At 49.6% G+C, this 15,477-nt stretch overlaps 1 protein-coding gene across 1 annotated transcript; it reads left to right on the top strand.

Moving 5' to 3' along the window:
* Positions 1-1,963: 1,963 nt before the first annotated feature.
* On the top strand, positions 1,964-7,178 carry TRIM45 (tripartite motif containing 45; the record flags this gene model as incomplete). Its single annotated transcript, XM_017731876.1, has 5 exons — positions 1,964-2,711; positions 3,680-3,809; positions 5,610-5,724; positions 5,939-6,065; positions 6,850-7,178. Coding segments are annotated over 5 exons (1,272 nt in total), but the record flags the coding sequence as incomplete, so codon positions are not given.
* Positions 7,179-15,477: the final 8,299 nt, after the last annotated feature.

Genomic DNA, 15,477 nt, shown 5'->3' on the forward strand with positions numbered 1-15,477 from the left:
TCGGAGAGCCAGAGCAAGAACTGGCGTGTCTCCCAGTTTTTACCCACCGCTCACCACCCCTGCCTGGAGGATGCTCGGAGAATGGTCCGTAGTCAGGTGGGGACCAGAAAGCTGCTAGCATAGAATCATAGAATGTCTGGAGTTGGAAGGGATCCACAAGGATCAGGGAGTCCAAGTCCTGGCCCCAAGACGGCACCAGGAATCCCATGTGCCTGCGAGTTTTGTCCAAACACTTCTTGAACTTCTTGGGAGTAGGTCTATCAGCCATGTTACTGGCCATTAAGTCCAAAATCAGGCCACCCTTTGCCTGTAGTGGTGTCCACATGCTGGTTTGCATCTCAGTTTAGTATCCCTGGGCAACAGGCATGGGTATGGGCAGGTACTAGCAGGATAACAGCCTCTCATGCTGCAATGCCCCGCTTTGAGAAGACACGTCTCCCAAAGGAAAACTGGGAAGTTAAGCTGCTGCTCTGCGTCTCTGCACCTCCAGGACCATTTACTGTGTGTATGTGTAAAGGCACCATTAGGCAAAGTGAAAGGAGATGCGTGGAAGTCCTGCCTATTGTGGTTGCTACCTGCTAGTGATCAACCCGTGTGCTTGCCTGCTACGTGTTGTAGAAGTATTGTAGGAAGAAGAGGTAACTGCAACAGAGTTAGGGGTTAAAGAGGAGAGGGGCGCAGTGGCTTGTAAGCCAAGCAGAGGACAGTCAGCACTACAGAGGAAAAGTGGTATAACGCCTGAATGGCCTTCTGAAGCAACGAGGTGACAGGCAGGGTCAGAAAAACACCCAGCAGCACGAGCCAGGGAAGCCTCAGCCTGAGTTACATAGCTCAGTCTATTCCCTCCACTTTTGCTGCTCCTTTTCACTTGATTAGCAGAGTCTTTCCCGAGATGGAACTGAGACATTCCTCCCTGCCCTGCCCCCCTGCACATACTGGTGCCTGTGGGGAAAATGGTTTAGGCTCTTAGTTACCTTTCCACTCCGGGTGTAATTTTCAGCATACCATTCTGATTAGCTAATGCCTCATATCTCATGGAGCTACTGAAGAGTGATAAGAGACCTTGAATAGCAGCCTGCTGCACTGACAGGAATAACTGCAGAAGGGAGAAAGCAGCAGAAAATTTGTCCCTGTGACCCACTTCCAGTAGTATTCACTGCTATAATTTTTTCACCCCACCTGCATCTACAGACTCACTTGATTTAGTTGATGTCAGAGCAGAACAAGGGCTAAGAAAAACCATTTTGAAAGGATTTCATGGTGAAAAAAAATCGTGTGTAGGGTAGGTTTCTATGGTTCTGAGTGCCATGGTTGCGCTCCTTGGAACAAGTGAGAGAGATCTTAGGCTGAAGTCACGCAACACTGGAAGGCTTTGAAAATGTGGTGGATTTTAGGGAGATTAGTGGGAAGCAAAAGGAGTAGCATAAGGGCCTGTGGTGAGGTTGCTCTGTGTTACCAGAGCAACTCTGCAGAGCTTGGTCCTTGGAGAATGTCTTTGCTTATAGCTTGGAGCTCCCATTGCAACTGCCACAAATCATTAGTGAAGGAGAGGAGGGTTTTACATCCTTCTCAAAAACTAGCTGCCAGTGCCCAAAATAGCATGAAAATATTCTAGTGCTGCCCTGTGACATGGTAGATGTGTGGGTTATAACAGATTCTCTGTGTCCCATCCTTGGCTTCTTCTGAGCAGGACCTACCCTGAGGGGTATTAGAGCTCACTTGCCTTGTGTCTGAAATCAGTGCTGACCATGCAGTCAGGGAGGCTCAGGGAGCCTGAGAGCAGCCCCTAGTGAGCTCCTCCTTTGTGTGGAGCCTAGTTCTCAGGAGAGCACAAGTCCTTTCGGGGAATTTCAGTGGAGACAGGAGGGAGCAGTGCACACTACGACTTGCAGCCTGTACAGAAAGGCATTTGCCAAGGGTCTCAGTGTTTGCATTTTGTATCCAACATGTATAACATGACTGATGGTTGCTCCTGCCTAGGAGACAGAAGAAGACGGCCTCCCATGCTGTGACAGAGCTGGAGAACAACAAGGATTGCAGCCAGGCTGGGAAGCCTCTCCTGTGCCCCTCCCATCCCACAGAGGAGCTCAGGCTGTTTTGTGAGCAGTGTGACCAGCCCGTGTGCCGGGACTGCATTCTGGGCAAACACCGTCAGCACCCCTGTGACTTCACCGGCAATGTCATCCACAGGCACGGGGACGCCCTGCGGGAGCTGCTGAAGAGCAGCCAGCAGCACATGGACACCCTGGAGGATGTGCTGAGCCAGGTCGATGAGATGGGCAGTGCAGTCCGCAGTCGCGCAGAGGCTGTGGCCGCAGAGATCTGCCAGTTTGCCAGGGGCTACGTGAAAGCGATTGAAGAGCACCGGGACCGGCTGCTGAAGCAGCTGGAGGACTTGAAGGTGCAGAAGGAAAACCTGCTGCACTTGCAGAAGGCCCAGCTGCAGCAGCTGCTGCTGGACTTGAGGACAGGCGTGGAGTTCACAGAGCACTTGCTGATGAGCGGCTCAGATGTGGAGATCCTTGTCACCAAAGGGGTGGTGTCCAGCCGTCTGGCAAAGCTCAACAGCATTGCTTACAGCACCCACCCCAGTGTGGACGACAGGATCCAGTTCTCCCCTCATGAGAGGGCAGGGCAGTGTTGTGGCTATGAAGTTTTTGGGGCCATTCTCAAAGTGGTTGATCCGGCCAGATGTACCCTGCATGGGGAAGGTAATGGGGTGCTGTACAGCAGCTGAATGGGCGTGCGCTGCTTCCTGAAGTCACCCCTCTGCTCTCTGTACCCACCCCTCTGCTCTCTGCTATCCAGTCATTGAGCAGGGGCAGAGGTAGAGCCCCAGCAGAAGTTGCATTGCCTGCCTATGGGAGCTGTGCTGGGTGGGGAGCCAGGCAGCTTTTCTCATCCAGATGTGCAGGGTGTATGGGACTGCCCTTCACAACATCACCAACCTCAGCATGGGGCTGAGGCATGAGGAGGGCTCGCTTAGGGGATGGGAATGGCACCCAGTGGCAGGACATGATGCTTTCTCGGTGGCCCTCAGCACGAGCCCAGGCAGATCCACTTTGTGGCTGAGTGAGGAGGTTCATTCCCATTATGATTTCTACTGAGATTGCTGTGGGAATACCTGGCATCGATGGTTTCATGGATTTTTGCTTACTAAGGACTTGGAGCAGGGCCAGCAAACAGATAATGTTCAGACCATCCCACAGGGCGCAGCCAGCTCCGGTCAGTAACAGCCTGTACAGGGCAGATGAGACAGACCCAGGGCTTCTCGGATCCCTCCCATGCCAAGCTGTAGTGTTTGTAGGTGTTGAATTTTCTGGTGCTCCACACTGCACAGTGGGGCTCTTCCTTCTTCCTCTGGGTTGCATGGTGCATCTTGGGGCCTTCTGGGGAGGTGACAGCTGGGCTTAGAGTGACAGGAAAAAGACCCCTTTGGTCCATACAGACCTCTGGGCTAAACCTGCCAACCTCAGAACCTATGGCTTCCACTCTCTCCTGATACCCAGTCATATGTTGACTTTCCCCTGTGAGTGGAAGGAGCTGTACACCCCAGAAGCAAAGTCCTGGCTGTGCTCTGATGGGGCTGCAACTCTGCAAAGTCGGTGGGAGGTGGCAGTCATGGCTTGACTTGAATCCTTTCTAGTCCTGTTTCTTTCTGGTTTGTTTTTTTTTCCAGGTCTCCACAGTGCCCGTCAGAACCAGCTGAGTGGCTTTACCCTGCTGTGCAAGGACACCACGGGGGAGCGCATGGGGCGGGGAGGAGAGGCTGTGCAGGTCACCTTCACCCACAAGGACAAGAGAGACTGGTGGGTATTTCACCCAAGAAATCCCTGGTCACTGGCTTTGCCTTCCTGCCTCCCTTACCTTGGCTCCCTGCTTGCTTAGGCAGGTGGGAGGATGTGCTTGAGCAAGTGGGTCAGAATCTGTAGAGGAAAAGGCACTACTCTTTCTCCCACAGGTACAGCAGTGCTTCCTACTGGTTGTATTTGGCTGGACAGTGATTGCTGAGATTTGTATTGAGTCTTTGAGTGATTTGGGCTTCTTAAAGGATTCAGCTCCTGGTGTGTGTTGCTAGGCACGGTCAGAGGGAGCTGTTGTTCCTCCTAACTCCTCCCAGCAGACACCTGGGGCCCCTGCTGTTGTTAACACCTAGTAAGCATAAGTCATCGCAAACCCTGAATGACCATCCCAAGTCAGAGAGAGAGTTTACTGAACTCATGAGCCTCTGACAGCTGATGGAAGTGCCTACTTCATGTTCTGGAGAAAGAATCTATATTGTGCTTTTGTCCTTTTTCCTGTAGTTGCAAGCGTTGAGTACTTCAACATCTTTGAAGGTTTTCTAGCAAAAGCAAGAAAGGCTGCACTTGAGCTCCTCAGTGTTTCCACAAGGAAAATGACCAACCAGAAAAAAATAGAACTGTTTCCAGACCACACTTGTCACTAAAGAGCAGCCAGGCGCAAAAGCAGAACCAGTTGGCGGTCAGTTTTTAAAAAAAATATCTATTACTTTGCAGTAGTTGGAACCGGATGTCAGCATTAATTTGTTCCAGGGACACTCATGATGGGATGGCCCGATGAAATAAAGGGGCAGGATGCTAAAACCCTTTGCTATGTTGACAAAGCACACAGAAGCAGTGCTAGCTGCACAGATGTTTATCAATATAGCATTATTGTCCAAGAATGTTGTTCCAATGTACCTTTCTTCCCTAAGTGCACTTAGTATGTAGGAGGGTGCACGCCTGAGGGGTTTGTGGATTTCTCTCAGTGGGATAGAGGTCGCTGTGGCCGCATTCACTCAGTTTCTTTCTCTTGCCTGTATGCAGTTGCTACATGGGTTGCTGAAAGCTATCTGGCTTTGCTTTGAGGCACAACAGCTGCAGAAGAGCGTGAAGTATCACCACACAGTTCATGGCAGGAAATTATGTGGGCAGCTGTATTGATGTGAAGTGTTGGGGGTGGAGAATACAGATTATAAACTGTCATGTCAGGGGGCCCAGGAGACTAATTAGTGGGGATTAGCAAGAACACCTTCCTCTCTGTAGAGCTGCCTGATAATTGTCTGTGGAAAGCTTTCCATCTTCCTGTGGAGCAGGCAATTATTCCTCCAGTAACAGCTGAGGCTTTCTCTCTAGCACTCTGTTCACTAGGGTTTCTTGTGAAACGGAATGAGCTTCACTACGAAAAGGGAGAGTTTACCATCAGGGACCTAGAACTCCTCAGCACTGAAGGGAAGAGTTGGGGTCAGTGCAGCTGGGACAGTGGTTAAAGTGATTCAAACCTACCTGATTATATCCTGTCTTCTTCATGGGTTTTTCTGAAGGTAACTGCTTGCTGAAGCTGTGAATTTACCCCATTTCTGTGGGCCGTTATCTGATGGGATAATCTGACTTTCAAGTGTGCTGTATGTCATCTGCTTTTTCGGAGTGCAGGTTGCTACAAATCCTTGCAGTGCAGCTGGCTTTGTGACTTCCTTTGTATGGTATCTGCAGCTTCCAGTAGCAGGGGTGTGTGAAAGCCACTCTAGGCCAATCTAGGCCAAACTCTGGTTTACACTTAAAGCAATTTTCTGGCAGTCAGTGACCTCTTGGACTTCTCTCTGTTCACAGTGCACTCAAGCCAACAGTATGTGATAATGGTGACGGGACCTACTGTATTTCCTACAGCCCTGAGGAGCCAGGCTTGTATGCTGTCTGCGTCTGTGTGAAAGGGCAACATGTGCAGGTAGCATTTCTTGTTTCTCTTGCACTGCTTCTTCTTTACCTGCTTCTCTTTTCTTATGTACTTGCTTTAAATCTTTCTAAGGATTACCTCTACCATGTAGCAGTTTAAGGCTGGGCTTAGTGATCTGTGTCTGACAGGGTCACCCACTTCGGTGTCTGAGAACGCAGACACATCTGACAGCACCCACTGCAGCAACCTGTCTTGTCCTCTGCAGGGCTCTCCCTTCACTCTGATGGTGAAGCACAAGTTCCGTGAGCACCAGGGGGTGTTTCACTGCTGCACATTCTGCTCCAGTGGAGGCCAGAAAGCCGCTCGCTGTGCCTGTGGTGGGACCATGCCAGGTGGGTGCTCAGCTTTGCCCATGCTGCTGGGATCTGGAGGATTTGTTGCACTAGGCCCTCCCTAGTGGATAGAGGTATGAGGAGATACTTTGGCCCAGCTCCCACCTTGCACATGCACCAGGACTGTGGTAAACTGTGCGTACACGCGTTCTGGTGGGGTGACTGCAGCAGTGAGAAATGCAGCAGGACACCCAAAGGGTCTTTGTGGTACATCCCATCGACAAAGACCAGAGCCAGCTGTGTAGGAGGTGGGGCAGGGCACCTCAGCCTTTCAGCCCTTCTGAGTGAGGCTGAGCAGCATTGCATCTACAGTGTTCCTGTTCCAGTGCTGGCATGCTGCGTTGCACAGTGACCAACTATGTACTCTAGAAAAGCCTCCATGTTGAGGACAAGAGTTCAACACCCTTACTTGTTTAATCCCCACCAGCTTTCCTGTTCTTAACCTGCGTGTGTCATCATGTGTTTTGCATGTTTTTAGGATAGAACTGACCTCTTCCTTTTTCTGTGATTGATCTGTATCTTTGGCCATAGCTACAAGCAGCTAGCATGGGGTTCTGGATGCCCATGTATTGCTATATTCAACAGGCAAGGGGACAGAAATCTTCAGCTTTCCCCAGCAATTGGGATGAGTTGTTCTTTCTTTATGGATCCCTGGCAATTTTGGCCTTGAATATGCTGTGTTCTCATCAGCACATTTTAGAGAAGTCCTGGGGCCAAAGCCTGTAACACACTGGGATTTTCTGGCCCGCTTTGGGTTCAGCTGCTGGTGCCTCTTCTCTTGCAGGTGGGTACCAAGGCTGTGGCCATGGACACAAAGGTCACCCTGGCTGCCACCACTGGTCATGCTGTGGACAAGTGAAGGAGAGCTCAGAGTGTTTGTGCGTGCCACCCAGTGACACCTCCCAAAGGAGTTTGCTCAGGACAGTGGCACTCTGAGCATCCAGGTGAGCTCCTGGGAGCCCAGGCCACTGCTTCTGGCTGCTCCATGAGCACAAATGATCCATGAGGATCCACATGATTGATACCTGCATAGCCTCACTGCCAGCAAACAGCGCGATGGGTGTGAGCTGAGAGGAAGGGATGAGGGAAAATAAAACCGTGCCTTATGTTCCACCCAGGAGTGTGTATGCAAAGTTATTTTGTGCTCGAACAGGAGCAAATTCTGGGAATTGTACTGCTGCCTTCACTTCTGAGGACTTGTGGCCCATGGGGATATGCTCTAAGGGGAAACTCAGTCTGAGCAGTTACCTCACAGGAGGGTCAAGATGTGTCCCACTTTGTAGGGTCAACAGCCTCTGCTGTCCTCCTTGGTGAAGTCAAACCTGCTCACTGGGGCACGTTCCAAAGGGTTTGTGGTCATGCCTCGGAAAGGCTTGGGACCCTGAATATGGCTTCTACCTCCCTGTCGGATATGCATCTGGATTCCAGCCTTGGATGTGTGCACATAGCACACTGATGCTTCTGGGAGCTGCTCTTTGTTTGCAACTCCTACACTTTCTCCAGGTAAACTGTAGTCTCATTATACCCTGCCTGCAAAAGTAGGAGCAAGGCAAGTTAGTAATGTATCTGCAGGAAGTCCAAGAAAAACTCATGGCACTGATGGGAACAGGAACTGGAGTATCATTCACCTGGTTTGTGTGTTCTCCATGAAGATGATGTGGGACACAGTGCTGCTGGGGGTGATGCGGGAGCCAGGGGAGTGCCCAGCTCACCAAGGGAAGATCTGGGGACAGTTTGAGCATCAGTAGGAGTCACAAATACAAGTTTGCAATTGTCTGTCCAGAACTGGAGCACAGGAGATGGAACACAGCCAAACTCCCGAATTTGGCTTGTGCAGCCTTGGCAAGGCTCTTTTTAGAAGGAGAGCTTGTCCCGTTTTCCATAGGGAAAGGGGGATATATGTATCTCTTGGGCTTGTACACATGCTATCAACCCGTAGTTGGGGAAATGGCGTCTGTGATGAGGAAGAAGAGGCACTTCCCTGGAAGGGCAGTTGCCAACCTGCTGGCTGCTGCCAGCTGCTTGCCTGGGTGAAGCAGACACCCTGAGTACCTTTCTTTACAGAACACATTTGTGTCATTGAGACTGGGAACACCACTGCCCTGGGGGTAACTTTGCTAGTAGGTGTGTGGCTAGGATCTCCTAATTCTGCCTGAGGAGCTGGGCACAAAGGTCTGACTGTTGGTCACTCAGGGAGAGGAATGCTGCTCCACTGTCAACAGCACGGACTGGTTCTTGCTTTCTGCATTCTGATAGCTGGCTTGTAATAGTAGAAACCTGCACTGTTTGCTTGCTCAGCCTTAGAAGTCTCTCATCTGTTGTTTGTTCCTCTTACAAAGCCAGTTTTGGAACTTCTTCCCAGCAAAGGAGATAGATATCCTTATGCAAATGCTGTTTATAGCTTTCCATTAATCATCCAGAAAGGGCTGTCAAACAATCAGAGGAAGGTTAGGCAGTTTAAATCTCCAAGCTGCTGACTCAACTTCATTGAAATTTCAAAGTGAAAGTTTAGTTTGAGTTAACCTTTAATGAAACAAACAGTAACTCATTCTCATCTTTGCTATGTACAGAGTCAGTGCTCAGTGCAGAATGTGATGTAAACCAAAATGCCTAATTTTTTGGGTCTATTTCTTGCCCCCCACCTCACTATGTGTGTTGTTTTTTCTCAGAGCCTCCATGCTGTCTTGCAGAGGGAACACATAAGCACTACCTTCTAGGCACATGATTTCTGTCTAATCTTAGTCCTCTTAGACAGAGGAATGTGTTTTCTCTTTGTGTTAGGTATCCCTTACACACCCTGTCGCTGACATTTTCCAAGAAGCTGTTTGTCAGAATTACACCAGTGAGCACATAAACCCTTCAGGGAACTGCAGCTCTCCATTTGACATGGGCAGAGCAGTTTTCTGACAGCTTGGGTCAGGCCCTGGTATTGCGTTTTTCTTTTTGTTAGACTTGAAAGCTCAGTTGGTCCCAGGGATTAGGAAATACTGGCCAGCTACCACTGTGTGTTTGGCCCAGGAGGGCTGTGCATGAGGATATCTTGAAGAACCATGTTCAGAAAAGACTTTCAATGACCTTAGTCAATTTTTTTTTGGGGGGGGGGGGGAGTAGGTGTGAGTGTCCTACCATTATTTGCCAGCAGCCTTTGCCCTCAGTCTTCATAATTCAGAGTACTTTGCAAATGAATATATCCTTCTGATCTGCTGGAGTCTGACGTTGGACCCCAACAACCATTCCCAAGATGGGCTTCCAGTACTCTGTTGGTAAACAGCCTGGGTCAGGTGGTGGATTAGGAGGTGTAGTTAGTCTGCTGGGCTATATGACATTATTTCTGTCCAGCTGGTCCTTGAGATAGTAAAGGTATTTTCAAGACAGACATGAATGCTGTGCTGACAGAACTGCAGTGGTGGATATTGATATTTTTTCCTCAGGACAAAAGCTCTTGTTGATAAAATTGCCTGTCTCCAAAATTTGGGGAAAAAACTGGGGGTGAACATGAGGAATGGCTTTGAGAGGCAAGAGAAGGAGGATTTACTCTCTCAATAGGGAAAACAGAGTGTAGCTGGAAGAGAAACCATCAAGATCAAGACTGGAAAACATGGATGCCTGGAGCCTGAAAGACTCCATGTAGGGCCAGGAGTCAGGCTAGGATATCTCTCCTTTCTTAGAGGCAAACCACAGTGGTGACACAACTGCACTTGTGGCTCTGTTCCATGAGTGTCGTTTTGTCCCAGAAGATCTCAGGAGCAGAGCAGATTCTGGCTCAGATGGGCTTCTTGACCTTCCCATGGCAGAAGGGGATTCACAGGGGAGCACTGATGGAAATGCCATGTCAGGATAGATCCTGGCAGATCACATGCAGGGTAGAGGACTTCGTGTGTTTGCAGCCCAGGATGGCTCAGCATCTCCCTGTTTTGAGAGACAAGGGCTTGTTCTGAGTGCTGCTGCTTCCAGCTTCCCTTCACAGGCAGATGAGGCTGATAACAGATATTGCCGATAAGGCAGCGTCAAATTCTCCTCCTTCCAGATAACTGGTGTTCTCATTTATTGTGATTCTCAAGCATCTCTTGACATCATTGTTACAGATGTGGGCTCATAAGGCTGGAAAGATGTCCTGCATTTTGGGTCAAACCCCAAGAATAGCTTTCATCTCTTTCAGCTTGCTGACTGCCTACACCTCTGGAATGCTCTGTCAAACTTGGCTGCTGGTCAGCTTGCCACAATTCCATCTTCTCCTTCACTGATGGCTCCTGCAGCGTTCCAGTGACACTGAAATAAGGTGTGAACGTTCCCTAGGCAGGGGAACTCTTCTGTAGGGTACCAGCTGGTGGGCCCAGCAAACCTGGTAGCACTTTGTGCCTGCTGTTGCCTTCTCCTCAGTGAAGGCAGCTGATGTGTCCCAGGTGTCCACCAGCTCTCACTGATCATGTGGGACCAGATCCTGCTGTCACATGTGGTTTGATTTGCTAATACAAGATTGGTTAGAGCTGGGCTGATCATGTGGTCAAAGATCCTTGGTTGCTTTGGGAAATCCTGAACAGCTCTTGGGCTTTTTTTCCAGCATGAGCATACAGACAGGAGTAGGCTCCAGCATGAGACGCTCAGAAATGAGCAGAAGTGAATGTGGTGTTGCCCTGCGGAATGGGACTTGTCCTGGTCCTGCTGTGACTGCCTGTGCCCGAGAAGCAGAAGTGTTTTTCCAACATGGAAGTAACCTGATACCTGAGCAATGGGGTGTGCTGTGGCTGACCTGGTGTTAACTGGAGCTGAAAGGGGACACCTTGTCTGCCCACTGCACACGAAGCTGTAAATCAAATGTCACCACACCCATTAATCTCACCAAGCACAACAGGATATTTCTTAATGTGCATTTCCCACCAGGCCACTGTGGCCTAGAGCTGTTCTTAGGTTCTAGTACTGTCCTGCTAAATTATGAGAGGCTTCGTAATCAGCAGAATGCTAACAAATAAGTGAGGATTTTTTTTTTTCCCAGATTATCATCACTGACCAGTATTTATTGGTCTTGATTTTAACCTCTGGTTGTTGCAGAGAAAGTAGTTTGGGTTTTTTAGGTGTTCCTAGTTCCTCTGGGCATCCTCATCTCTGCATGGGAAAGCTGTTCACCCCCACTAACCATCCAAACTTGCTGGAGATAGCTACAGACTGTCAAAAATCCTCTTTTCCCCATCCTCCCTGGAACACAGTCCAGATGTAGATGTCAGGAGATGCAGGTTCCTTTCGGGAAACTGAACACGGTGGTGCAAGCTGCCTTCCCTTTTCTATTCTTTCACAACCTCTGCCCTTCTCAACCTCTTATGCCCAACAGCTGCTCATCCTACCCCCAATCCTCATCTGAGACCAAGCCCAGAGGGAAAGACCTGCAGGGTGTTGCAGGTGCCATTTTCTTTCCTGTACGTGTTTCCAAGTGCACCACAATGGCAGACCTGAGGGCAGCAGGAGCTGGCCTGGGGGGGGAGAGGTAGTTTGGCCTGAAGGAGTTCAGTGGAATTAAACAGCAGTCAGAAAAGGGGCCACTGCCAAATCTGTGTAGCTCTGAGAGCACTGCTGACCCTGGAGGAGCCTCTTAGCGCAGCACAGAGAGTCTGGGGAGACTCACACTGTGAATGGGGCCAGGAGGGGGGCCCACAGGTGGGACCCCTCTGCCCAGTCCCAAGAGAATGGTTGGAGATTTTTGTAAGGACACCTGAGCTCGTCCTGCTTATGACACAACCCCTCAGTGATGGCTAAGTTGCAGATCTCCTGGGACACTCGTGCACTCTAACCCCAGGATTAGCTGGCTACCAAACCACAAGCTGTGCTATTTTTTGTCTTAAATAAGACATGTTTCCTAAATGGATGTATAGGAGGTCTCTTCTGTTGCCGCAGTGTCTAACCAGGCCTCCCTGCTTTTGACTGTCCTTGTGGGGGGAGTTGACATGCTCAATGCTTCCTCATTCCTGAGGGTTCAGTGCTTGGGCTCACCACTCCTTAGCTGCGTTCAGTTATTTAAGCAGGACAGCTTGCATATATCATGCAAAGGACAGGGGCTGTGCTGAACAGTGTGGGACCTTCAGCACCTGGTGTTTGGCTTGTCTCCGTAGATGGCATCCCAAGGCCAGGTCATTTTCTGGAGGTAGGGCACTATCTGCACCTGCTTTGGGAGAGGGGAGGGAGGGAATTGCATTTTTCAGACTCTTGGGATATATCACCCTGCTGCTAGGAGCTTCCAAGACAGCTGTTCTTTGCACCTTGACTATACTGCACTCACTAAAGGTACTTAAATAGCAGTACAGCTTGTTTAATACAATTAGTAAGGCCATGCAAGTATCAGACACCCATGTGCAGGTCATCAGCTGTAGTCAGGATGCCGATGTGTGTCCTATAAACTGTGCATTTGCTAGAATTTGTAGCTCAGGACTGAATGCTGTGGTAGATTGGGGTAGTAATGCTTGAGGAAGGCTCTATTCCTGCCATTGTAGGTTGGCGTTTCAATGGCTTGAGGAAGGCACCGTATTCCGTCTGCTGGTCCTCAGACAGTTGCTTATGTTTCCATCACATCAGCTTGCTGTGGGGAGAAAGAAACTTGTCCTCCACAAGTTTCCATGCAGTGTGGGGCAGGAGTAAGAGCTGGGAAGACATTCTCAAGACATTCTCAAATGCCTCTCATTTCAATGAGCCCATTTCCTTTGGAGCTATTGACCAAGTGCTGGTGAACTACAGTTGGAAAAAGAAGTCATAAACATATCTACCTCATATCCTCACCTCCTGATTAGTTGAAAATAACCCCATCAGATGGATAAAATGGCAAACTTTTTCAGCCTCTAGTGAACATGGACTGAGCTTTCATCTAAACCTCATTGCTTGAACAGAGACAGCAACAAGCTGTGTTTTTCCATCCCAGGTGTGGACTTTCCAGGCTGGATGGAGAGGTTCCAGTGGTGTGTGAGAAGGTCCTGCTGGCATTTATTCTGTGAAAAAGGTTTCAGCTGTTACCACTATCCATCCCATGTGAGCTGAACAGCAGTGGGGAAAAGGACAAGCCACATGTAAACAGAAGAGACCTCATACATGAGCTTTGTCACATGGGGAAGAAGTAAATAGCAATATTGTCTGCACCTTTTCACTGACAGAAGTGAGGTTGCCTGTAGGCACAATGTCACACAGTGTAAATATTCCCTGGGCACTGTATTCCTCATGTGTCTGGAATGCACACAATAACCAGCTCTGTTATTCTCCAGAAGCAGCCCAGCCAACCTTTGTCACGGAAATGAAATAACTGATGGGTGTGAAAAAATGCACATCTGTCCCTTGCTGCTCTGAAAACCTTCCTCCCACTCTGCCAGTGCCTCTGCCTGCCCTGGCAGGCAGCAGGAGGTTACTGGGAGAAGCAGGCTTCCTTCAGGGACATTTGCTCTTCAGGCTAATCCTGAAATGCAGAAACAGACCAGAGAGAGGGGTGAATTTTCCAGGAAGCTTCAGAGAAGCAGTGGAAGATTTCTGCTGATTTCAGGAAAAAAGCAAAACCAACCAAGGAAACAAAACCAAAATCAAAACCAAAAAATCCCCAACAAAAACAACAGAAGTTGTTCAGCACTCCCTGAAGTGCTGAAGAAAGTTGGGTTCTGCAATCATCAGCTGCATATTCGAATAGAAATCCTGTTGTTTTGGTTTATCACTGCCATGCTGTTTCTTTTCCGTAATGAACTTTGATATAAGGAGGAAGGCAAGGGACCTTCAATATCTTAATCTTCCAGTTCTTTTGACCCTCTAAGCCCATTCCTGAGGGAAAGCTTAGTCCAAGTGGAGCTAGAGATCTGGAGGATTAGGACTGCTGCCTATCACAGCCAGGCTGCAAGACTCTCCCTGTTCCTGGGCTGTGCTCAGCAGCATTCAGGCAGGGAATGAATGGATGAATTCAATGCCAAATTTGATTCCAAGTTTGGCTGATGAGTAACAAGACTATGGAAAAGAGGGTAGGATACATGGAGCAGCATCCCACAGGCTGTCAAATTGGTGCTGGGAACTAAGGGTGGTGTCAGGACTCCAACTGGTGCATCCTCAACCACCTGCATCAGTCTGTTTCCATGCCTTTAAAACAGTAGAGGTACCAGGGCTGCTGACACATAGAAAATTCCTTTTTACTGGAATTGCTTGAACTGGACTGCTGAAAAACACAGCTACCACCAGCACGTGGCTGGGATACCAGGTTCCTTTTGTTCACTCTGCACTCCAGATCTACTTGTTACACACAGTGGGCTCACAGGCAAATCTTTGTAAGGATCTTGTGATTCCTGGATCTTGCAGTTTCTGCAGAGGAAACTCCAGAGGAACTAATTTCTCCTTGTCCCTTGCAAGGGATGTTGAAGTGGGCAGTGGCATCTGTATACCCAAAATTGCTGTTCCCCCTGTAATAAATGAGCAGCTTTTTCAATCAGCCCTGCTGGTACCCTGAAGCAGGGGTGGGTAGCACCTCTCTGGGTGCATAGCTAGCAATGCTTTGCAGCCATGGGGGCAGGTGGCACCAGCAGAGGACAAAAGCGTTGGTGTGGCCTGTTTGTGCTGGTTTGTGTTTGTCTGTTAGTAAGCTGAGGATGGTTTTGGCCAAAAGAGTGTAAGGGCAGAGGTGGTGTTAAGGCCAGAGGGTCTGTTCAAGGACCAGAGGCAAGTGTGGTGGTACTTGAAGCATTCAGGGACTGCACAGGAGGACATCCTGGCTGCTTGTCCTCCTGCCATACCTCCCAGCACTTACTGTAACCCTCTGGCATCGTCCCTTGGCTCTGAGCAATTTCTTTCCTGCCTATCCTTGGGAAGAAGGATTGTAAGATACACAGATAAAGGTGAGTCACCACTGTTGCTGACAGCACAGTGTGGCTGCTGCTTGCTTTGTGCTTCCCAGGTGTGAGAGCTGAGGCTGGTCATGGCAACATTGGCTGAGTTTATAGCAACTATCTCGCTCTGGGATCAGCTCCCAGAGTGGAAATTGGTAGAGCTCCTCAAGGAGATGGATGTTATTCAGCATACATAAGACGTCTGGCATCTTCCCTGGAACAGGAAAGCACAGGCTGTCCCACGATGAGCGTGGCTGCGACCTTGAGTGACTCGGGGTTGAGCCCCGTGGGACATGGCAAGACTTCCCTGGGAGGGGTCACGCTGCAGGAGCCATCAAAGTCCCCATCCCGCAGGCCCCTGTGGGAGGCAGCGGCTGGTGATGGGTCCCCAGCTGCCTGGTGCCCATGGCTGGATGATATCCATGGCATTCCTCCCAGTAGGGTCAGCTGTGACCACAGCACCAACAGGGAGTAGGGGTAGAACTGCTGTCCATCCTGGCCCTAAGTGAAAGCTGGTGACAATGGGGAAGAAGCCAAACATGACATCTCCCAGCTCTGAGGACATCTGGACAGAGCTTGGTATG

The sequence above is a fragment of the Corvus brachyrhynchos genome, unplaced genomic scaffold, assembly GCF_000691975.1.
Source record: "Corvus brachyrhynchos isolate BGI_N302 unplaced genomic scaffold, ASM69197v1 scaffold3, whole genome shotgun sequence".
Lineage (NCBI taxonomy): Eukaryota > Metazoa > Chordata > Aves > Passeriformes > Corvidae > Corvus > Corvus brachyrhynchos.